The sequence below is a fragment of the Mastigoproctus giganteus genome, chromosome 4 (assembly GCF_048544385.1).
Source record: "Mastigoproctus giganteus isolate SK-2022 chromosome 4, ASM4854438v1, whole genome shotgun sequence".
Classification (NCBI taxonomy): Eukaryota; Metazoa; Arthropoda; class Arachnida; order Uropygi; family Thelyphonidae; genus Mastigoproctus; species Mastigoproctus giganteus.
The window spans coordinates 15726892-15752795 of NC_143578.1; the positions used below are offsets into that span (position 1 = coordinate 15726892).

General features: G+C 37.2%; 1 protein-coding gene across 3 annotated transcripts in view; it reads right to left on the reverse strand.

The window, feature by feature from the left end:
* Window positions 1–25904, reverse strand: part of LOC150086434 (katanin-interacting protein-like) — a 351533-nt gene that overhangs the window by 10636 nt on the left and 314993 nt on the right. For all 3 annotated transcript variants that reach the window (XM_090372573.1, XM_090372572.1, XM_090372571.1), the window contains 4 exons: window positions 22410–22474; window positions 16410–16520; window positions 10696–10835; window positions 2264–2365 (listed from right to left, as the gene is read on the reverse strand). In XM_090372573.1, coding sequence (XP_090228699.1) covers window positions 2264–2365; window positions 10696–10835; window positions 16410–16520; window positions 22410–22474 — 418 coding nt within the window. The remainder of the gene's footprint in view (window positions 1–2263; window positions 2366–10695; window positions 10836–16409; window positions 16521–22409; window positions 22475–25904) is intronic.

Genomic DNA, 25904 nt, shown 5'->3' on the forward strand with positions numbered 1-25904 from the left:
CCACTCTATTTCCCTGTACAGTTTCTTATTATACTCATCAGAGTCATTAGGCTTATAATACACTCCTACTCTCAATTTTGATCACCAAATGCTTATGTCACACCAAACTGACTCAACAATGCACTGTCCAGCGATGTCCACTGGCTTCACTTCATTGGATTTTATGCGTTTCTTAATTAATAGCATAACCTCTCCTCCCTTCCTATCCTGTCTATCCTTCCTGTACACATTGCAAAACATTCAAGCTCATCAAGCTCTCAGGGCAGCTGAGAGCTTGACGGGCCCCTCAATTTAGATCCTTCAAGGGCATCCACCCTGTCCTTCAAGATCTCATATAGGCCCATAACAACGCTGAGTTGTCGCCTGATTTCCTCACATTCCTTACACAAACACATTCCCCATGGCAATATCATGTCCCATACAGCACTCCCACTGAGCCACAGCACTCCCATTAGTTTGACCCTTTTGCTTTGCTGCTCTGGTCTGAGTCATGATTTCGATTCAATTTCAATAAAATTTCAATTTGCAGTACAAAATTATAATCCTAAACTTGTATCCCAACGCAGTTATAACACTATATATCTATATATATATTTTCAGTATCGAGTGTTATCTCCGAGTTCCGTGATATAACTTCCGTATCAAGTTAAGTATTAATTAATTATGTTAAGTTTGTAAAATCTAAGTCGTTATATGTATTTAGTTAAAAAGTACAATTTAATTGACAATGAAGTTTAACAAGATTAATAAATGTTACTGATTAATTGATAATATTATATACTATACTAAGCTAATGCTATCTAGTTCGGGATATAACGTATCGTATAACAATGGTGGCAAGTTACGAACGGTAAATCTATGGACACTTAAGCATTAATTAACTTCCAAAATCTCGCTATCTCAATTCAGAATAAACCAAGGATCTTGACTAGGTCTATAAGCTTCTTATAGAAAATAATTTAATATAACAATTAGTCAATAAAGCAGCTAAATATAGCTAAAAAACCTTTCGTTCGCCGGAGCTGCAAAACTTGTAAAACACGGGGATTGGATACCCTTACCCATACTAGTAATAACCTACAAAATCTCCATCTAAATTAAAATTTAAACTAAGTATCGTAACTAGGAATATAAAGCTACTCTAAAAAATAAGTTAATATGCCAATTTAAGTTAATAAAACAGAAAAAATTTCTCTATTTTCCAGAGCCGTAAAAACTTCGTCCGTAAAAATTTATAGGACATATCTGAAATTCCAGAGGCAATTTATAGGATGCTCCCATGAGATCACAAAGTGATTTAGGTTTAAGAAACCTGGCAGGACTGATACTAGAAAAAAGGATAGGCAAAACTGTAAATGCAGTAATATATCACACCAGAAGAACCTGTTGCAGACTTGACACGCATACTATCAGCAAGGCGCCTCCGTAGCCAGGTGGGAAGGAGCAGCAGTGCATAAACACATGCTTCTTGATTAGACCGGGGTTCGAGCCCGTCACCACCAAATACGGAGAATGCGGAAAGGTCAGGGAATGACCACCACATATCCCGGAGCAATATGGCCTTAGTTGCTAATGCTCCTAAAAACCAAATAACAAACAAACAACTATCAGCAAATACCTGAACCAGCCCAGGTTCAGGTGCTTGCTGATATTCTTGACTATGTACATATTCTGAATGATCTTGTGGATTTTTCCACACATGTTTTGACATATGCAAGCATCCTGTTTAGCATACTGATCTCATGTGATGCCATAAGCAAGGGCCAACAGCCACTGGTTCAGCAATTTCTGCTATACAGACAAGACCCAACTTTGCATGTACCAGTTACAGTAATAGTATGTCCTGCCTAATCTAGTTCATTTAAAATTAGCATTACTTTTAAATTAATTTATTCTTAAGTTGATACTAAGCTTTGGTTTCTTACACCATTTTTCCAAAATGCACACACATATGTGCAGTAATTTAACAAACAACTTCATAAAAAGTTCATGTCAAAGTAAATTAGCATAAAAAGTTATGAGATTAGCATTAGTAGAGGCATATGATGCAAGAAAGCAAGATTATACAGCATCAGCCAAAAAAAAAAAAACCCTTCCCATTTCACCCATCCATTCACTCCAAACATTAGGTTGAAAAATAATGTTAGCTATCAAGCCAAACATAACTGCTATTTGTAATGAAAGCAGTTTTATGAGAATATTGTAAAATTATTATTCTAAAAATTAATAAATAAATAATGGATACACACATATATATACTTACACCAAATTCTTTGACTCCTCTTACTGGTGTTTTGGCATAATTCCACAACTTAATCATGGACACCATTATAGGGTAGTCAAAAATCAGGTAAACTCTATTGAGCTGAAAAACAATTTTTTTTTTAATTGGATGACATGCTCATTGAAATGTGTTACATTTTTTATAGACTACACTTTTTTTGTTAACTCTTAGTAGTAAAGCTTAACCACACAACAGTTAGAGTCATCTCTGATAGTATTAGTAGTGGCAAATGATTCAAGGGATCAAGCCTATAGTGTCAGCTTAAAAAAAAAAAAAAATGCCCCCCAGTATACACAAAGAATATGAAATTGATAACAGCAATTTCATTTTAGTGCTTTCATGAATATCAGACATTTAGTAGAGGCAAAAATGGCTCACCAGTATTTGTGAACTACTGCTTGTGTTCTGTTATTTCAGGACATTTAACACTTTTCTTGTTTTATAAAAAAAAAGAAAAAAAGAAATTGCTTAGTTAGTTACTAAGGGATTCCAGGTCTATCCATCCTTATTACAGATTTTAGTTTTCACAGTTATTCCCACCTTACAAGGTTTCTTCAGTTCTAAACCATTTATATTCTGTATTCTTAGATTTATTTCTATTCTTTATTCTTTCTCTAACCCGCCCTCCATGGATTTCACTCTGACAAATTTTGTTTCAACATTCTGATTGTAGCCCATATGAGGGCACTACCTGGAGGTAATTAACAGCTTGATTGAAATGATTCCTTCCTTTAGTCTTCTCAGTCTTTGACTTGGTAAATACTAGTGATCAGAATTATCATAATGCAGAGCCACAAGCTGCTCAGCCAAGACCTATAGCAGAGTTTAGGGGTTACAAAACGCTATATCTTTTGGATTTTTTTTTCATTCATTGAGGACCTGTAAATGAATTATTTATATTTCTAAAGTAAACCCACCTTTTAATGAATATTAATTACATGCTTAACAGAACTCAATTTCTAAACTGTAATAAATAAATAGTTTCAAGAGTGATAACCATGTTGGCTAGTTTAATTTTACATTTAGTAGTTACTGATAACGAAGGCTTAATATTCAGAGAGCCTTCATTATCAGTATTTTGGCAGAACTTTATAACTTGTAACTAATAAATTGTAGTAAACAGTTTAATTGGACCTTAATCATGTAAATTAGCTTATTTTTATATTTATCTAAGTATTTAAAAAGTTACAGCTTAATATTAATTAATTAATATGATTTAAACTGGAAAGGTGTGCATAATGTCACAGGATGTCACATCTGACAAGCGAATCACCACTGAGTTATGACCATTTTATCCATGTACTCACTGCCGTATGTTTGCATAACCTTTTCTAGCTGATGATGGTTCTCTTCTGTGTGCTAGATATAGGAAGTGCAACAACTTTAAATAATAACCGTGTACTGTTAGGTGAGACTGAGTCTCTCAGAACACGAGTTGATGCCCTAGAGAAGTGCTGGTGACACAATATGTATGTGCTACAAATAATTTGACACCTCACCCAGAATTCTGTAATTATTTGACACCCTTTTTGTTTCTTGCCTTTTAAGTCGATAGTAAGCAACTTTTTACATTTTGAGTCAAAAATATAAACAAGAATAAGAGAGAGGGAAGATGGAGGATACTAATTATAAGCTTAACCAATGCCATCTGGAATATACTATGCCAGTTATTATTAGCTTTCAAAGAGAAAGAATGCAGCCAGAGCTCAGAGAAAGAATGTATTGAAGGGAGAGAGTTTGGTAATATTCAAAGTGGAACTAGATAGGCACTTTTTTGGTGATGAGGAAAGTGACAGCAACTAAGAATTTTTTTTTCCCCCTCTTTTCATTTTTACTTTTTTTTTTTTTTTTTTTTGGCAGATAAAAAAAAAAAGAAGTATTTTCTTGGATTATTTAGCCACTATACTATTTATGCTACTAATAACAGACAACATACCACTAAAGCAAGTTTACATCTATACAGAACCTGCTAACATAATTGCCTCAGTTTGATGGCATTTACCCTGAGTTAAAATATTTTTACAATAATATCTGAGTGCCAGAGAGCCAGGATTTTCTTAACAATCACTTTCATCAATCTGCAGAGTATGCCACATATTAGTAATAAGTCAGTGAACCTTTAGTGAGGGTACTCAAGAGTTATTTAAACTAAGAATAAACTTCATAATAAGTTTTAGCTAAAAGCTTTCACTGTCACTATATGACAGCAAAATTTTAAGCTCTTCTACTCCAGACAAGTGTGGTAAAGTACAGTATTTCAACTAGCGATGGACATAAGCAATTATACGCTAATTAGGTTAAGATAAATATTGTACCTTAATAATAAATGAACATGACTATGAGAGAGAGAGAGAGAAAATACCCAAGTGGGAAGAACACTTTAGGTATAACCTTCCCTCCCCCCTTCTCTGTACACACACACAAAAAAAAAAAAAAAAAAAAGGTAAACTACAGCCATTATCAATGCATTGCAGGATCGAAGCCTCCCCAATAATTCATGTTGAAAAAAATGGACCATAATCTGCCATGCTAGTCCAGTGTGGTTGGCAGATTGATCATATTTAGCAGTATTCAGGCTTGAAACCCAGTCTACTCAAAGAGCATGTGCTACTGCACTCCCACGCCTGACCACTCGGCTAAGTAGGCCTACTCTGTACACAAATTTGCATATAATAAATTATGAAAATGACAATCATTTCAATTATTGAAATAATCAATTACTGATCATTTGATTATGCCCATCACTTTTTATAACAATATAGTAAGTTCAGCTTCTATATGTAATTCTTGCAACTTTAAACAGACAATTGGGTTTAGTGCAGGGATTCTCAATGGGGGCAATATCACTCCCAAGAAGGGCAAAAATTGGTTTTTGGGGGGGGGGGGGGCGAAAAAATCATGGATATTACAATGGTTTTTGGTTCTTCAAAGTTCATTCCTACCCAATGACATCTTATTCTTTAATACGTAATTTCTCTCATTGGGTTTTCTTCCCCCTGAGACTGATTTTTAACATAGATATATTATATTAGGAGTGATTGAGAAATTTTGATAAAAGGAAGATAATGGGCATGATTTAATTCAACTATCTTTGGTTTTCATAGGCATTAAATGCCTAAGTGCTTTCAGAGGTAAGGTCTCTGCAAACCTTGGCGTTTGCACCTTTTCCAACAGCTGCGACCTCGGCAGCGGTCGTGGTGAGTGTGGTTTACTTATTTAATTCTTTTGTTTCATTAGTCAATATATAAAGCATGGATGGGATGAGGAAATGTTTCAGTCTATTGTTTCTACTTTCTAAGTGAGAATTAGTATTGATTTATTGTTTCCTTGTGGAAGTTGTTTATTTTTGATCCATAGCACATTTGTGAGTGACATGGGCTATGAGAATTAAATAAAAATATTTTATAGTTTATATTTATTTTATACATTATATTTTATTATTTAATCCATCAATCATGTCAAGAGCTGAAAAGAAAAAGTGTTGACAGTATCTGGTTGAATATCTAGCTTATGGTTTTATTGAAAGCCCATTTGATTCAAGACAGTCTATGTGTCTTATGTGTAATAGTTCTTTTTCAGATAGGGCTCTGAAACCATCAAGACTTTTAGATCACTTAAAAAGGAAACATCCTGATAAAGTTGGTAAACATATCAAATATTTAAAAAATTTAAAACAGAATTTTGAGCAACATAATACCGTTACTTCCTTATTTAAGAAGAACACGCAAACAAATTACGATGGAATGATTGACTTATAAAATTGCAGAAATCATTGCAAAAACTGGTAGTGCTCATTCAGATGCTGAGACTGTTATACAACCCACATTAGAGACTAATTTCAACAGTGTTACATCAAAATCCTTCCAGTATTTTAAAAGCATTGCCATTGTGCAACGATTCAATTTGAAGACGAATCGATGAGATGTCAGTTAACATTGAAGAACAGCTAATTGACAAACTGAAAATGAGAAAATTTTCTATTCAGATTGATGAATCCACAGTTACTGATAATAAGACCCTTCTTTTTTTTTTTGGTAGTTGTTGGCGCATAGGCTTCTGTGGCCATAATGCACCTCCCAAAGTTTTTGCAGTACTTTGATCCAAGCCCGAGGCTGGAATTGAACCCGCAACCTTTGGGTTGCCAGGCAGGCACTTTACCCACCTAGCTAGCCCGGTTGGCAAGGCCCTTCTAATGGCATATGTTCACTATTTCAATGATGATTGTAAATTGCAAGAAGAGATGCTGTTTGTAAAATCTATAGAAACTAACTGTACTGTAGCATCCATTTTTGCTGATGTAAACACATGGCTTGACAAAAAAAAAAAAACAAGTGCCATTGGAAAATTTGGTATCCTGTGCCATTCCATTGATGGTGCTACCTCCATGGTTAGAAGACAAAGGATTTATAGCCCACCTAAAGGAGGTATGTCCCGAAGTTCTTGCAGTACACTGCATCGAGCACCGACACCATCTGTTTGCAAAAAAATATTAGCATTAGTAGAGGCATTACCGCTGGCTAAAGGCAAACTTCTGCAAATCTATCCTACAACTGTCTTCCCTCAATTTGAATTTATGCCCTCTCAGATGATTATTCTGAGCAAGAGGAAAAATTACATCAGCATTGAGCATGCTCAAACCATTCAAGGCTTTATACACCTCAATCAGGTCACTTTGCAGGTGTCTAGTCTCCAGACACTGTAATCTGCAAAACTTAAGCCTTTCTGCACAAGAGCAACCTTTCACTAATCTTGTTGCCCTTCTCTGTACTCATTACTCAAGGTGTGGCCTGACCATTGCCTTATACAGAGGGGATAATCACCTTCTTATCCCTGCTAGAAAAATTCCTGTATATCATTGACAAGACACCATGAGCTACTCTTGCAGACCATCTGCACTGCTCAGAAAACTTCATATCTGCCTGCACAATTACCCCCAGGTCCTTTTCATTCTCTACCACTGTCAGTGTAGTACCCACAGAATTGATACGTTACTCTGGGGTTACTGCTTCCCATATGTAGTACTTTACATTTGTCAATGTTAAACTTCATTTGCCACCTCTCAGCCCATCTGACCAACTTTTCTAGATCCTGTTGCAGCAGCGTACTGTCATTAGTGTCATTAACTACCCTGGCAACCTTCGTATCGTCTGCAAACTTGGGCATTAAGCCTGATATAACATCATCAATTAGTCCAGTTCTTTATCAATCTCTCAGTATAGTTATTAAAACCACCAATAAGATAAAGTCACATAACAAATATAATGAAGAACAGTACAGAGGCTTCTTTTATATACAAAAATCAGATGGCTTCTAAAGGAAACTGTCTAACAAGATTTGTAAACCTTTTTTTATACGATAATTAGTTTTTTAGAAAGCAAAGGAGACACAGATTTAACAAATGGGATCAGCAAACACTAAAGCAATTTAATGAGAAAACAATTTCATGGTATGCAACAGTTAGCTAAAATCAATGAATCTCTTACCAAGAATGATCTTAAGAATTGTTCAGATCATTTATGTTCTTTAAAAGGTGAAATGAAAAACAGATTTTCAGATTTATTTTCGTTTGAAGTGAAGCCATGGATGTTAGATCCAATTCGATCAGATGTTGAGTATGCTAGTGAAGAAATTCAAGAACTCATTGAATTAAAATGTAACGAAAAATGCAAATATAAATTCGAAAAGGGTGGAATGGCTGAGTTTTGTGGATCAAAAACAACTAAACTTTTTATCCAACAATGTGGTTTGAAATGCCAAAGTACTTCTTTGTTTTCCAAAGTCTTATATGGTTGGAAGTTAAATAAAATATTAACAAAGGAAAGAAACAGAGCTGATATATGTTCAAGAGGAGACATTAGAATTAAACTTATTAACAACATATGGAACATTGAACTTTTAGCTAAGAAGCATCAGGCTCAGGTATCCCAATGAAAAACAGGTAAGTGTCCATTAAAACAAAGTTTTACTGAATAAGAGTTTTATTTTATTTGATTTTGGTTATCGGATTTTTAAAAATTTCACACCATTTGAAAGTTATAAGGTGTGAATGTCCTAGTAAGGTTTGTGTACTTTTATGAATGCTTCTTAGATATTTTCTCTGATTTGGATGCAGTAGTATACGAGCATAAAAATATAAATAAATAAACAAAATATTCATTTAACTGAAATATCATCACTGATATTTCAGCGATATTTATTTTACCAATGGTGGGAATAGGGAAATGCTTTTCTCATAGAGTAGAACCTCACTAATTTGGACTATAGGGAGAAAACGGTAGTCCAAATTAAGTCATAATTCATAAAACAAAACAAGCAAATTTAGTCACAATACAGCAACATATATTGATTTAGATGGTATTATAAAATTATTTACATCTAACACAAAATGGAATAAAAAGGGTTTGAATCAAATAAGATTTTTTTAAACAAACATTGTGTTAATTAATAACTATAAATTTAACCAACTCTACATGTTCTTCTCAATTGTACTGTCCTTTTTGAAGAAATCAGAAATGTTCTTTTGAATAAAAATCCCATTATATTGCTTTCATAACATCATTATTCATTACTGTTCTAACAGAAATATTTTTTTGAATTCCTCATCAGAATTCGCAAATTTAATAAGAGTATCAAAACAAATTTAACTTTTTCTTCACTTCACCAACAGAATTTTTGCCATGAAATGCTATTGCATCATCTTCTAGCCACATCCTTAAACCACTTAAATTAATATCTCTTTTGAAACTGTTGTGCACTGTAATTTTTGACACAATCTTTGATTCCTTCTAAATAAGAAAGGCCGTCATGATTTAATAGCTTTTTCCAAATATTAACTACTCTATTCTGCCTTTTTTCATTAGACTTGCAATTTGGTTGTAAACAGCACATCTTGTTTTAAAATTTTTTAATACTGATCACTGTATTGTCAAAACTATGTTGTCCATTCCATTTGTCAAAATCATAAAACCCTGTTCAACTGTTTCCTTCAATATTTTTTTCAACAGTATTTACAGTTGATATATTCAAATGGTTATTTCTTGTTGCAGTGATTAAGGTATAGCCTTAATCTTAACCACCACAAGAGGAAATTAATAATCATTAATAATTATTGATCCACAGGCTGTGGTACTAGGACTGTGAAGCCATTTTCTTATATAGTCAAACAACAAACTTCATTCTGCATAAAAAATGGAAAAATTAAAAATAAAGCAGCCCAAATATAGTGGAGTCTGCAATACTGAGTAATTATAATGGTTTCACAATAATTACACTTGAGGGCATGGGCCGTCACGTAACCAGAATTTAGGTTGCCCGGAGAGCAAACTTATCTGTGAAAAGATCTAACCCCCCCCCCCCCCCGGAACACTTCCTAGTTCATTTCACAAATATACGTGGTCTCAGTTCTAATCTCAACAATGTCCATTTCCACTTACAGTCTGCCAAACCTCATGTAGTTTTTCTGACAGAATCTCAATTATTGGTTGATTCAACCACTGCTCATCTCAGTTGCCCAAATTATTCGCTGTATGATTCCTTTTGCCTCAAAGGTGGTAGTTGTGCACATGTCCATTCCGATATCCCCTGTCAAAGACTTGGTAATTTGGAATCTTCTCTGACTTAAAATCTCTCTACCTCATTCTGTAAAATTCATCTATTGTCTCTACCATTCTCTCAACTCCACTAATCACTTGGAACTCTTTGACTTCCTCTCCTTGCAACTTGACTTTCTCCAGTCCAACTTTCCTAACAGTGAGGTAATTTTCCTTAGTGACTTTAATGTTCCCAACTCCAGCTGGCTTCCATTTTCTAGCCACACTGACCCAGCTGGTCGAGATGCTCAGGCTTTTGCAATTGCTAATGACCTCACACAGATTGTTCATTTTCCTACCACAATGCCAGACAATCCTAACCATTCAGCCAACATGCTTGACCTTTTTCTCACAAACAACCCTTCTAAGTACACGGTCGAAGTGAGTGGTCTTTTAGGCACCTCAGATCACAACTTGGTGATTGTCTCTTCTCAAATGGAGCCCTCATCTCATGGATCTCTATTAATACAATGCAATTAAATAAATTTTGTTGCTTGGAATGTTTGGTTTAAACTGGTATTGTTCAATTTTCACAATAACTCTGATTATAATTATAAAGTGATTTGACAAACTACTAAAATGAAAATGACATGAAAAAAGAGAGCAGCAATTGTTAGCTGGGATGTAAATCAAATACACCAAAAATATTGATATCAGTCTGGCTGATCACACATAATTTATTAATTATGCCAAAATATGCAAAGTTCCTGTAAATATAAAGGTTGAAGCACAATTGGGTGAATGTTCAGGAGAAAAACAAATATTTGCATTTAAAATATTAATATTTTACTTATTTAAACTTTATGAATAAAAAATATTTACCACTCCAGGTAAAATAGGAGCTAACCACATATGCCTTCCATCTTTAGTCGAATTAATACCATCAATTAATTTATCTGGTGTTCGAACGTCGTTACTAACATTATCCAAAACATTGACACTATCAGGATAGGCAGCAATGTCTGAAATATAATTTACGATTAAAATCAGTCGTAGTTAAGTTTCTCCAAGTGTACATGAGAGAGATTAGAAGAGAACTATAAAGTAATGAGTGATTATATTATTGTAGAACTTTATCTGGTAACTGAACAAATCACTTGTGGAAATTTTCAGTCAGTTTCACTGTGATTTAGGTATATACACCGATGAGCCAAAACATTATGACCACCTACCTAATATGATGTTAGTCTTCCACATGCAGCCAAAACAGCTCGTACCCGGTGAAGCATGGACTCTACAAGATTTCTAAATGTGTCTTGTAGTATCTGGTACCAACACGTAACCAGCAGATCCTTTAACTCCTGTAAGATCCGTGGTTGAGACGCCACAGATCGGAGTTGCTGTTCCGACAGAAACCACAGATGCTCAATGGAATTGATGTCTCAGGAATTTGGAGGCCAGTGCAATACTTGGAAGTCTTCTTCATGTTCCGCGAACCAGTCTCGAAAAATCCAGGTGGTGTGGCATGGCACATTATCCTGCTGAAAGACGGCACTGCCAGAGGGAAAGACCGTTGCCATGAAAGGGTTTACCTGGTCAGCAATGATGTTTAGGTAGGTGGTAGATGTCAGAGTGCCCGGCACATGGATGACTGGACCCAGGGTATCCCAGCAGAACATCGCCCAAAGCATGACACCGCTGCCACTGGCTTGTTTTTGTACCACTGTGCATCCAGGAGGCATCACTTCCCCAGGTAAATGATGCACACGTACCCTCAAGGTCCAGTTTTGATGCTCGCATGCCCATTGTAGGAGCTGTTGCCAGTTGTTGTTGTTATTTGTTTTTTAGGAGCATTAGCAACTAAGGCCATATTGTTCCAGGGATATGCGGTGGTCATTCCCTGACCTTTCCGCCTCCTCCGTATTTGGTGGATCACGGGCTCAAACCCCGGTCTAATCAAGAAGCGTGTGCTATGCACTGCTGCTCCTGCCCACCTGGCTACAGAGGTGCCACTGTTGCTGGTGAACAGTGGTTAGCATGGGCACTTGGAGCGGCCTGTGGCCCCATTTTCAACAGTGTTCGATGTACTGTGTATTGTGACACATTATTCCCATCACCAGCATTCCAATTACTGGTGAGTTGCACAACAGTTGCCCTTCTGTTGCCACGTTCCATCTGGGAGAGCCTTCACTCACCTCGAGCATCAATGAGCCGTGGTTGTCCAACACCTCACCAGCGGTTGGTGGGTTTTCCCTCCACGGACCATGTTCGGTAGGTACTAACCACGGCTGACCATGAGCACCCCACCAGCCATGCCGTTTCGGATATGCTCTGACCAGTCATCTGGCCATTACAATTTGGCCTTTGTAAAACTCGCTTAACACTGCCTTTCCCATCTGAAGAACAAGAGTAACACTGATTAACAGAGCTCAGTATCAGGTGTTTTTTATACCACGTCCCGACCCACACACGCACCGTAGTTCCCCTGCAGTTGCTTCAATTTACATAATGACTCGCTGGTCATAATGATTTGGCTCATCGGTGTATATTCATGCAAAAATGAAATAACCTACTGTAAAACCTTATCTCAACCTCAAGTTTTATAAGAATGACATTGTATCTAGAGAAAGTTTGAGACTTGTTTAGGAGTTTTAAAAAAGCAGGTATCACACAGAAGATAAACATCTAACAATCCAAAATGTTCAACAGGTCACAAGATCTGGTTCATTCGTATAAAGACGATTAACTTTATATAAGTTTGCAGAGTAGTAAAACAGGATAAACAAACAGTAACTGATTTTGAAAGGAACTTGATTTTGAAAGGAATATTGACTGGAACGTGCAGACTGGTCACTCACATGCCAGCAAGACTATTATATTAGCATTAGTAGAGGCACATGATGCAAGAAAGCAAGCTTATACAGCATCAGCCAAAAAAAAAAAAAAAACCCTTCCCATTTCACTGATCCATTCATTCCAATTGTTTTTCTAGTTCAGCCTTGAATTTATTTAAGCTATCAACTTCCACAACAACAGATGGAAATTTGTTCCAGCAATCAACTTATCCACTGGCTAAAGGCAAACTTTCACACATCTGTTCTACAACTGCCTTTCCTCAGTTTGAATCTATATCCGCCCCTCAGGTTTGTAATCTGAGCAAGAGGAAGAACCCCATCAGCATTAAGCCTGCTCAATCCATTCAAGGCCTTATACACCTCAATCAGATCACCTCACAGGTGCCTAGTCTCCAGAAGCTGCAATTTGCAGAACTTAGGCCTCTCTTCATAAGAGCACCCCTTTGTTCCCTTCACCAGTCTTGTTGTCCTTCTCTGTACTCGTTCTAGCAACTCTACATCCTTCCTAAAATGAGGCTTCCAGATTTGTATGCAGTACTCAAGGTGTGGCCTGACCATTGCCTTATATACAAGGGGATAATCACCTCCTTATCTCTGCTCACAAAATTCCCATATATCATTGACAAGACTCCATGACCTACTCTGGCAGCCTGTCTGCACTGATCAGAAAACTTCATATCTGACTGCACAATTATCCCAAGGTCTCTTTCATTCTCCACTACCCTGAGTGTAACACCACATAGTTGGTACATTTCTCTGGGGTTACTGCTAACCATATGCAGTACTTTACATTTGTCAATGTTAAACTTCAGTTGCCACTGATTTTGAAAGAACACATATTGACTGGAACTTGCAGACTGGTCACTCACATGCCAGCAAGACTTTTATGGATTCAAAGGATGACTTTTCTACAGTAGCATGTTAGAGAGGCAACAAGAGGGAGTAATATTCTTTATGTGATTATTCATGCATTAAGAATCTGCAGATAAAATAACCACCAGTGGCAGTGATTGCATTGTACTGATGTGGGGTTTACTTAAAGATGCAACTACCATAAAGGGTAAAGGGAAGGGTTTTATCTCCCATATAGATGACTAAAGTAGTCTGACAGTTTTTAAATTCTGTAGAGTGGGACCAACTGATGACGTTACCATCAGCCAATTCTAAATGGGAAGCATTCGAGGAATTAATCACAGAAGCTACTATGCTTTTCATACCAACTAAGAAATACTGTTCGAGGTTTAGGGCTAAATGGATGTCTGATAAACTAATGAGACTCATTGCAGAGAAGAAAAATGCACCAGATGCATATAAATTATCAAGCAACACAGAAGCCTATGGTACATATAAACTAGTCTGTAATCAAGTCACTAAATAGGTTAGGCTAGTGAAGGCAGATTACAAGAAATCTTTGGCAAAGGATGTAAAGAAAAACAGCACAGACTTCTATATTTAAGTAAATACTAAAAGGAAGGGGAGAAATCAAATTCATCCATTTGATATCATTGGTTTGACGATTCTAACCAGGTTGCTGATAAACTAAATGAGTATTTTGCATCAACATTCACACATATGAGAAATTCTTCGGGGATGTTAAGGCCAGAAGTTTATCAAATTCTAGCAGGGAGCTAAATGTTTAATAACTGAGAGGGAAGTGGAAGAGATATTGAAGTTAAACATAAGAAAGGCACAGTTATATTAAGGGAGGCAGCAAAGGAAGTAACCAAACCATTAGCCATAATTATGATAGTATCCTTGGATTAAGGGGAGGTCCCTGCAAACTGGAGGCATGGAATGCATTCCCAATTCACAAAGGAGGATCAAAGGGATCAATCTAGTAATTACAGACCAGTCAGTTTAACTTCTGTTCCAGAGAAATTATGGAGTCACTGGTTAAAGAAGTAATGCAGGATCATCCAGACAAGATGGCAGTTATACTTCAGGCACAGCACAGGTTTGTTAATGGGAAATCTTAACTGACCAATCTGACTGGATACTATGACGTGGTCACAAAGTAACTGGAAGCAAATTATAATTCTAATATCATATACTTGGATTTCAGGAAAGCTTTTGATACAGTTGCACATAAAAGATTGCTGTACAAATTAGAGCAGTGTGGCATTAAGGACAAGTTGCTGCTATGGATAAAGGGATGGTGAAGTGGGAGAAGACAGAGTGGTAATCAATGGATACTGCTCTCTGTGGACTAATGTTATTAGTGGTGTTCCGCCAGGGTTTGTTGTTGGGCCCACTGTTGTTTTGCATATTTATCAATGATATTGATTAAGCCATATCAAACTTAAAGTCCAAGATGATACAAAGTGGTTAGTACCAGTAATGAAGGTATGCTACTGCAACAGGATCTAGAAAAGTTAGGTAGACGGACTGAGAAATTACACCTAAAGTTTAATTTTGACAAATGTAAAGTACTGCATGTGGGTAGCAGTAGCACCAGAGTAATGTACCAACTGTGTGGTACCAACTAAGGGGTAGGGGAAAATGAAAGACTTGGGGATAATTGTGCAGTCAGATATGAAGTTCTCTGAGCTGTGCAGACATAATTAGAATCTGTCAGAAAAACTAATAATTTGGGCTCACTTATCCTAGGCCAGTGGTCTACAATGAGTGAGCATCCAGCTTATAAAATTCATTTTAAAGCCACAGACTCAAAATGTAAAGAATATGCCATCTCACTATGATGGTCCATCATAACCTCAAAAGATATGACTTAAAATTGCACGAGAAAAGAGATGGGGGTAATGCTGGAGCTATTTATTCTAGAGACCAAACACAATTGTCATCACATCGAACCTCTATTAAGGAAAGTGATGGTAATGGGTGATCAGAGTTACCTACTGCCCGGTAGTGGCATTCACTATAATAGCCAGTACCCTTAAATTGTCACACAAAAGAGTGCATCACATATTGTGGCATTTAGGAGTGAATCACATTTCTGGGAGTTGTCCCGCACCACCACTTCCTCCCAAACTGTTTACAACTGATCAAAAATGGTTAAAAACAGGAACATTTGGAATTGGCACATTTTCAGAGTTTTAAGGCAGAATTTCATGGAAGAGGCTGGATTCACCACTCCAACTGGAGGGAAAGGAACAGTCTAAACAATAAAAGAATTCAACATTTCATAAATGAATGTAGTCAAAGTCTGTTCTTTCATCTGGCAAGATGATAGTATCAATCATCTCAAATTTTGATGGTTTGCTGTTAGTGAATTTTTTAGAAAAGAGCCACATCATCATAGAGAACAGCCTTCTTCATTTCAAGGCTAAACAACATAGAAAGCTCATAAAAGGAATTTTTTCCACCAGGACAATGTACTATCATGTCAACTGCTGGGTGTCATTAGAACAATTTGTGACTATGGGTTTGAATTTATTGAGGATCCCCTCATTAATCTGATTCAGCAGGATCAAATTTCCACCATTATCCTAACTTGAAAAAAATATATGGATAGGACTCATTCGCAGACAGATACAGGTGTCATGGCTGTCATCAATGACTTTTTGAACAAAACCTTCTTTGAAGATGGGAATAAGGTTTGCAGATCAGTGAGACAGATATTTATCTTTCTAACTTGCTTCTTTCATAACTAGGCACAAAACATCACAGTTTGAAACTGAAGTATAAAACAATCTAATAAATTCATCTTCACAAACCACATTGTCTTTAGTTTACAAGGATAAAAACTGAATAGCCTGAATAACTATAAAAAATTAAACTTACTATTTACTGACAGAGTAACTCTTCTACCAACAGCATCATATACTTCAATTCCATTCAGGCCTACATAGTATGCATCGCCCCATGTAGACAACAGCTGAAGTTGGAAGATAACTATAGGCATTAAGGAGCATGCCTAAAAAATTTATGGACATAAATCATTCAAATATCATTACTAATTTCTTATACTGTAAACAGAAAAACGGGCCATGAAAAAAAGAGCTCTGCTACTTAAATTTCTATTCACAAAAGAAAAGACACAAGGTTTGTTGTAAAATGTCAAAGATTGCAATCAATTAATCTTATTTTTTAGTAGTTCTGCAGTGAATACTTTCATTGGAAAAACTACTACCAGAGATATTTATCTACAGGTGCTGGTAATTTCTGCTTTCTATAAATTGATTTCTTCTTTGAAAGAGGAAATACAACTCCAACGGTTTCTAGTAACACGGCACCTCTTCTCATTTCAACACCATGTTCATGGTCCTTATAAATCTTTGTCAATAAACTGAAAACGGTGGCCTAATAATCTGGCCTCTGAAGGAGTCCAACATCATACCTACAGATTTTCAATAAAACCTAGATGTGAAAAACATCATCTCTTCTAAGAAACTTAGAATAGACTATGTTTAATTCGATATTTCTGTATTTTGTAATATTTTTTGGTTGCTACTGCTCACTACATAATGTTTGTTTGTTATTTGGTTTTCAGGAGCATTAGCAACTAAGGCCATATTGCTCCGGGGATATGCGGTGGTCATTCCCTGACCTTTCCGCATCCTACATATTCAGTGTTTACCCTCGAACCCCGGTTGTTGTTATTTGGTTTTTAGGAGCATTAGCAACTAAGGCCATATTGCTCCGGGAATATGCGGTGGTCATTCCCTGACCTTTCTGCATCCTCCATATTTGGTGGTGATGGGATCGAACCCCAGTCTAATCAAGAAGCATGTGCTACGCACTGCTGCTCTTTCTCACCTGGCTACAGAGGCGCCTCTCGAACCCCGGTCTAATCAAGAAGCGTGTGCTACGCACTGCTGCTCCTGCCCACCTGGCTACGGAGGCGACACTACCCAATGCAAAAATGAGATAACTGCAGAAATACCAAGTTCCATTCAATACTATAACCATGCTATAGAAATGAACACAGAATGCCATAAGTTAAAACTCCATATACTGTACAAGGTAATTAAATTTGACCTTCCTGATAGTGGAAAAATACATCCTGACTGTGGAAAAATCAATAAATATACTATTTCTAATATAGTTTGCAGACGATACAAAGGTAGGCAGGGTTGTCAAGGACACTACTGACACTATGCTGCTGCAACAGGATCTGGAAAGGTTGAGCAGATGGGCTGAGAGGTGGCAAATGAAGTTTAACATTGACAAATGTAAAGTACTACACATGGGAAACAGCAACCCCAGAGCAACGTATCAACTCTGTGGTACTACACTGACAGTGGTAGAGAATGAAAGGGACCTGGGGGTGGTTGTGCAGGCAGATATGAAGTTCTCTGAACAGTGCAGACGGGCTGCAAGAGTAGCTCATGGTGTATTGTCAATGATATATAGGAATTTTTCTAGCAGGGATAAGGAGGTGATTATTCCCTTGTATAAGGCAATGGTCAGGCCACACCTAGAGTACTGTATACAGGTCTGGAGGCCTCATTTCAAGAAGGATGTAGAGCTGCTGGACCGAGTACAGAGAAGGGCAACAAGATTAGTGAATGGAACAAAGTTGTGCTCTTATGAAGAAAGGCTTAAGTTTTGCAAATTACAGTGTCTGGAGACTAGGCACCAGCGAGGTGATCTGATAGAGGTGTATAAAGCATTGAATGGTTTTAGCATGCTCAATGCTGATGGGATTCTTCCTCTCGCTCAGAATAATCACCTGAGAGGGCATAAATTTAAATTGAGGAAAGACAGATGTAGGATAGACGTGCGGAAATTTGCCTTTAGCCAGCGAGTGGTTGGTTGGTGGAACAGACTTCCATCCCTTGTCGTGGAAGTTGATAGCCTAAATAAGTTTAAGGCTCAGCTGGACAGGTATTTTGAACAAACAGAGGGGTGAAGTGGAAGTGGTTTTTTTTTTTTTTTGGCTGATGCTGCATAAGCTTGCTTTCTTGCATCAAATGCCTCTACTAATACTAATGCTATTTCTTGAGAAATTTTGGCACATCAGTTACTCAGACTATAATGCACCAATTCCAGTGGTAACCTTGTCCATATGGTTTCATCTTGTATTATCTAGTGTCATTAAAAAAGAGAGAAGTGAGGGATGTAACCAGATGAGCAAAGGATGCAAGGAGCAACTGACCATTGATGCAGCAGTTATGGAGCAAGCCTACAAGAAGCACTGCAATCTGTACCCTGCCTACATCGACTACCAGAAGGCCTTCATTCTGTACCCCATAGCTGGCTGATAGAGACACTAAAGATCTACAAAACCAACTTGACACTGACACACTTCCTAGAAGCAGCCATGGTGAAACGACCATCATCAAAGTCGAGAAAATCGTGACCAGACCAATCGCCATCAGAACAGGAATATTCCAGTTGCTGCCCCGATCACAGTATTTCTGTCTAGTACTCAACTCACTGTCCACCATTCTCAAAAAGTACAGATATAACCTAAAAGAATGAAATAAGAACCTGTACACTGTCTTTCGCCTGATGTACATGCATGACATCAAACTCTGTGCAGCAACCAAAAATCAACTCCAACAGCTACTCTGGATCACTGAAGAATTCAGCACTGACATCAAGGTGCCATTTGCCTAGACAAATGCAAGATCCATGAACTGCATCAAGGAAATCTGGTCAGATTAAACTACAAGTTGAAGACTGGTGAAGAGATTGAAGCCATCATTGAAGCATTCACAGAGGGAGAGAAAAACAATTATATGGGGATGACACAGGCTCACCAGTTAGAACATAAGGAGATCAAGGCACACCTGACTGAGAAATATCATCAGAGCTGAATGGTGGGAACATGGTCAGAGCTATAAACACCTAAGCAGTCCCAGTACTAACATACCGTATTTCCCCATGTATAAGACGCACCTTTTTTCAAAAAATTTGGGATCTAAAAACTGGGTGCATCTTATACAGTGGTTGTAGATTTTTTTTACTTGCATTTCCCGCTTGTTGTCTTTGCACTCATTGTTTCGCACTTGTTACCGGTATATTAGGTTATGTTTTGCCACGTTCTGCCCAGAAATGGCTCAGAAAAGATTTTCATACAGTGCTGAATTCAAGTTAAAAGTGATCCAGTTTGCAAAAGTGAATGGAAATTGTGCTGCTGAACATAAGTTTGGTCTTCCTCCAACTGAGAAATCAATCCGAGACTGGCTACGGGTAGAAGAAACCCTACTGAAAATGCCAGGGCAGAAGGTCATTAGAGGCAAGTCAGCAAAATGGCCTAATTTAGAAAAGGAATTGAAGATATAGATTGAGGAGCAAAGGGCAATTGGAATTCCTGTGTCCACAAAGATGGTTCAGCATGAGGCAAGAAGAACTGCTGATGAAAAAGAAGTTACTGATTTCAAAGGAGGACACAATTGATGCTTCAGGTTCATGAAACGCAATGGACTAAGCAAGCGTACATGCACCAGACTTGCCCAAAAGATGCCTGAAAGCTATGAGCAGAAGGTCCTTGAATTTCATCATTTTGTCATTCAATGTCGGAAGACATCAGTTTGAGTTGGGACAGATTGCCAATATGGACAAAGTCCCCCTTCAATTTGATGTCCCAAGTAACAGAACTGTTGATAAAAAGAGGGTGAAAACTGTAACTGTGAAGACAAGTGGACATGAAAAGAGCCATTATACAGTTGTGCTAGCTTGTTGTGCTGATGGAACCAAGCTGCCTCCTATACTGATTTTCAAACACAAAACAATGCCAAAAGAAGACATTCCTCGAGGAGTGATTGTCCACGTTCATGACAAGGGTTGGATGGATCAGGATGGGATGAAGATCTGGTTTGAGAAAGTTTGGAGCAGGAGACCAGGTCGGCTCTTATGCAAACCTGCCCTATTGGTGCTTGATCAGTTCAGGGCACACATAACAAAAAATACAAAACTTGCCGTTATACCTTGACATCCCAGCTCCAACCACTTGATGTCAGCATTAACAAACCCTTCAAAGCTGACATGAGAGACGAATGGAACCAATGGATGAAGTCTTCTGGGGACAATTTGACACCAGCAGGAAGAGTGAAGAAACCAACTATAGGAGAAGTTTGTACCTGGGTGAAAAGATCCTGGGATAATATCAAGATTGAGATCGTTGTCAAGTCATTTAAGAAGTGTGGCATTTCAAATACCATAGATGGAACTGAGGACGAGGCAATGTATGAAGACAGTGATTCGTCATCAGACACAAATGAGGACAAGCTAATGGATGGGAGTTTTGACAGTGATGAGTTGTATGAATTTTATGACAAATAAAACTTGAGTTCAATAACTTTATGTAATACATTTTTTTTTTTTCAAATTTCGGGCCCCAAAATTAAGGTGCATCTTATACATGGGAGCGTCTTATACATGGGGAAATACGGTAGTTCCTTTGGGATTATAGATTGGACCAACATTGAGCTGGAGATTATGAAATCAACCAAAATAATGATGACCAAGAGCTGCTAACACCACCTGAAGGTGACCATTGAGAGACTGACCATAGCTTGGAAAGAAGGAGGGAGGGGTTTCAGAGACCTCAATGAATAACAGAAGAAGGCAATTAAGAACCTGAGGGATTACTTCCAGGAAAACACAGCGCCACTCTACTTACAGACAATCATACACCACCACCCAACCTCAACAAGGAGATCCCTGCTCACAAAGACAGAAAGATGGGTGAAGAAGGCACTCCATGGCAGAGACTACAATGAACTCCATCAAGATTACGTAGATAAGATGGATTTGAATGCATGGCTCACAAGTGGGACGCTCTTTCCTGAGACCAAATAATTCATGCTCACCATCCAAGCCCAAGAAGTCAACACCAGGATCTACAGGAAATACATTGCCAGGGACACCAGAATGACAGATGACACAAGTCGACGATGATACCTGACCCCAGACAATTCAGAACGTGTGGGATGATCACCCAGATGGAGTACACTCATAGACATGAAGAGTTTGCCAGGATAATACATCAGAAGCTAACACAAAAATACCAGTTGATTAAAGAAAGTGTACCATATCACAAGTACAGACCCAGACCATATTAGGGAACCCTACTCACAAACCATACTGGAACTGCACCATAAAAATTGACAACACGATCTTGTACAACAGACCACACATAACTCCCATTGACAATAAGAATATGATTTCCTACCCAATTGACATAGTGGTGCCCTACACCAAACTCCAGAAAACCTACGAGGAAAAGATCAGGAAGTACACAGACCTAAGACAGGAAGTCAAAGAAATGTGGCATTTGGAACAAGTAAGACCCTAGCATCAATAGGCTTCACGGAGAACACTTACATGGAACTCCAGAAAGCCACAATCCTGAACACCTAAAGGATAGTCAAAGAGCTCCTTGATCAATAAATAATAGTAACCAGACACGAAAACCACTCCAAGCATCTTGTACAAATACCCACTGTGGATAGAAAAAACCCATCAGGAGAAGAAAAGAGATGAAAGAATATATGGAATAGAGAGAAGAGACAGAATAGATAAAAGAGATGATGAGAAAACATTTCATGGCTAATCCGCCCACTCTCCCCCAACCCTTTACAATAAGTGAAAAATGAGATTTACGTTCCGCCAATGATATCGCAAAGGAATGGATATGATGTGAGGCTACTGCAAGTTCCATTGGTACATTACAATATGTATGGAAAAAAATTTTAATACCATCTTAATGCCTGTAGTCATGGATGAAGCACATATTAAACTTTATTAGTTTCTCCATGATAAAATTTCTTGAAAATGAAAGATGATATGGAATTATGCTATACAGGTGGAAATTAGTTTCAAAAAGGATACAGCCATAAGGCATTACTGGAGATTCATAATCCTGAAGAACTGGGTCACCAGAATTTCGATGAGACCTGAAATAAATTATGAAAAGTGATATCATTTCATTATATAAAAATATATTTAATATTTTCATAAAATTATAATCTAGGTAATCAAATTGGAGTTTAGACAGGTTGGTCTTCAAACTTATTCTTAGCAACCAAGCTTAGTTTTAATCAAATACAAAAGCAAGTTACTATTTCAATGGGTATTGAAATAGTCTGAGAGAAATGCTCACACGTTTATTTTTCTATATTTTCTGCCAGAAAACAGTGTTGCTCATCCTGTAATAGTGACAGAGCTTTGGCTTTTAGCTCTTTAGAAACAACCACATTATCCACAAGTTGACCTAAAGTAACTAATATCATTTTTAATTGAATGAACACCACTAGGTGAATCTAATATACATTAAAAATGCTATATTTGACTAATGCAGTAGGTCTATGCTGCCTACCAATAAGAAGTTTTGGTATACAACCACTCAGCACAAGGTTGTTAACTGAGGCTACTTGTTTTCTGTCAATGAAATCAAATAGTTCCGAAAATGGCCACAACAGTACCTTTGAGATTTTAATGAATAATAAATTCACCTACTAGGTGAATTTATTATTCATTTTAATTAATTTATTTATTATTCAATTCATTATTCAGTGAATTTATTATTCATTAAAATTAGTTAGGAGTGCTGGGATGCTATTCCCAGAACTCCTAACTTTTGACTTTCAAAAGCCAGAGATCAGGCATTTGTAAGCAGGAAGTAAAAAGTGTTTTAAGTTAAGTGTTTTTAACATCAAGGTAAAAATTAAATTTTTCTGAAAAAAATAACACATTTTATATTAAAATACAACCATAGGATTGTTTTGTACTACAGCATGCTTTTTAAATATTAGCTTACATAACAGTTTTCTGTTTGGATATTTTATTAGATGTCAACAAATTTTAATTACTTCAAGAAAGATACACTGGAGATGTTATCCTCTTCAAAAACGCTGAGTCAAATTTTTGCTCATAAATGGCCCTGTGGTCTAGATTTAGCTATCAGGAGCATTTCCAAGCTTCACCAAAAAGAGAAGATTTGAAGTCAGTTTTTGCTTTTCTAACCTGGCTGAATATTCTCTGACATTCAGCAGTGCTATGAGGAATTGTTAAAATGTCAACCATGACTTGGGATAATTTGTTTATTTAAAACTTCCTTCTGCACTTGTCAGTGTTCAAACCAAGGACCACTGTACCTCAATTCTTTCTTCTTTCATAATAGCATCTGGCAGGTTCTCACATCAAAATTGGAAGAATTTGCTGCTAATGCTGCAAGACATCTATTTATTTCTTTAACGATACCAATAAATACTAAAACTTGTCCACAAAATGCACTCCCAACTGATGAAATCTGTGCTACTTCAGCATTTATATGTAATAAAAATTATGTATTATAAATGCTAATATTTTAATACAACAAGATAGATTGGGCAACAAGATCGATGAGGGGAACAAAGGGGTGCTCTTACCAAGAAAGGCTTAAGTTCTGCAAATTTCAGTGCCTGGAGAGTAGGCACCTGCGAGGTGATCTGATCGAGGTGTATAAGGCCTTGAATGGATTGAGCATGCTCAATGCTGATGGGATTCTTCCTCATGCTCAGACTAAGAACCTGAGGGGGCACAATTTCAAATTGAGAAAAAATAGTTGTAGAATAGATATGCAGAAATTTGCCTTTAGTCATTACTAATACTAAACTTTTTTAGTTTGAAAGGAAAATGCTTACACCAAGCTCTCATGTTTCTATTTTTACTGCCTGATGACAATGTTACCCCTCCTGTTATAGTGCAGAGCTTGGGTGTATGGCTCTTTAAAAATTACTATGTTATCCATGAGTCAGCCTGAAGTAATATTGCTTTTAATTGAATAACTTCACCCAGTAGATTAGTCTGTTATTCATTAAAAACTGGAAAAAAAACTGTTGTGATTGGTTTGAACTGATTGGTTCTCTCATCAGACAACAGCCTCAATTAGTGACCTTGTGCCAAGTGGTGAATGAATGTGTTATATCTAAATGAGCAGCCAAGTTGGTGCTTGGATGAAAAACTTTAGATTGCAAACAAAACCCCTATTGGTAGGTAATGTAGACTTACTGAATTAATCAAGTATAGAAGCGAGGTATTAGCATTAGTAGAGGCATATGATGCAAGAAAGCAAGCTCATGCAGCATCAGCAAAAAAAAAAAAAAAAAAAACCCTCCATTCGTTCCAAATGCCTGTCCAGCTCAGCCTTAAATTTATTTAGGCTATTAGCTTCCACAACAAAAGATGGAAGCATGTTCCACCAATCAACTACCTACTGACTAAAGGCAAATTTCTGTACATCTATTCTACAACTATCTTTTCTCAATTTGAAATTGTGCCCCCTCAGGTTCTTAGTCTGAGCAAGAGGAAGAATCCCATCAGCATTGAGCATGCTCAATCCATTCAAGGCCTTATACACCTCAATCAGATCACCTCGCAGGTGCTCTTACCAAGAAAGGCTTAAGTTCTGCAAATTTCAGTGCCTGGAGAGTAGGCACCTGCGAGGTGATCTGATTGAGGTGTATAAGGCCTTGAATGGATTGAGCATGCTCAATGCTGATGGGATTCTTCCTCTTGCTCAGACTAAGAACCTGAGGGGGCACAATTTCAAATTGAGAAAAGATAGTTGTAGAATAGATGTGCAGAAATTTGCCTTTAGTCAGTAGGTAGTTGGTGGAACAGGCTTCCATCTTTTGTTGTGGAAGCTAATAGCCTAAATAAATTTAAGGCTGAGCTGGACAGGCATTTGGAATGAATGGAGGGTTTTTTTTTTTTTTGCTGATGCTGCATGAACTTGCTTTCTTGCATCGTATGCCTCTACTAATGCCAATACCTCGCTTCTATACTTGATTAATTCAGTAAGTCTACATTACCTACCAATAGGGGTTTTATTTTCATGTAACAGAAGTTTTGTTTGCAATCTAAAGTTTTTCATTCCAAGCACCAACTTGGCTGCTCATTTAGATATAACACATTCATTCACCACTTGGCACAAGGTCACTAATTGAGGCTGTTGTCTGATGAGAGAACCAATCAGTTCAAACCAATCACAACAGTTTTTTTTCCAGTTTTTAATGAATAACAGACTAATCTACTGGGTGAAGTTATTCAATTAAAAGCAATATTACTTCAGGCTGACTCATGCATAACATAGTAATTTTTAAAGAGCCATACACCCAAGCTCTGCACTATAACAGGAGGGGTAACATTGTCATCAGGCAGTAAAAATAGAAACATGAGAGCTTGGTGTAAGCATTTTCCTTTCAAACTAAAAAAGTTTAGTTTTAGTAATGGCAAATGATTAAAGGAAGCAAGTTTATATAGCATCAGCCACAAAAAAAAAAAAACTTCATTTGTCCATTTCGTCTAATAATTAATTTGTCTAATCCTTCCTTAAATTTAAAT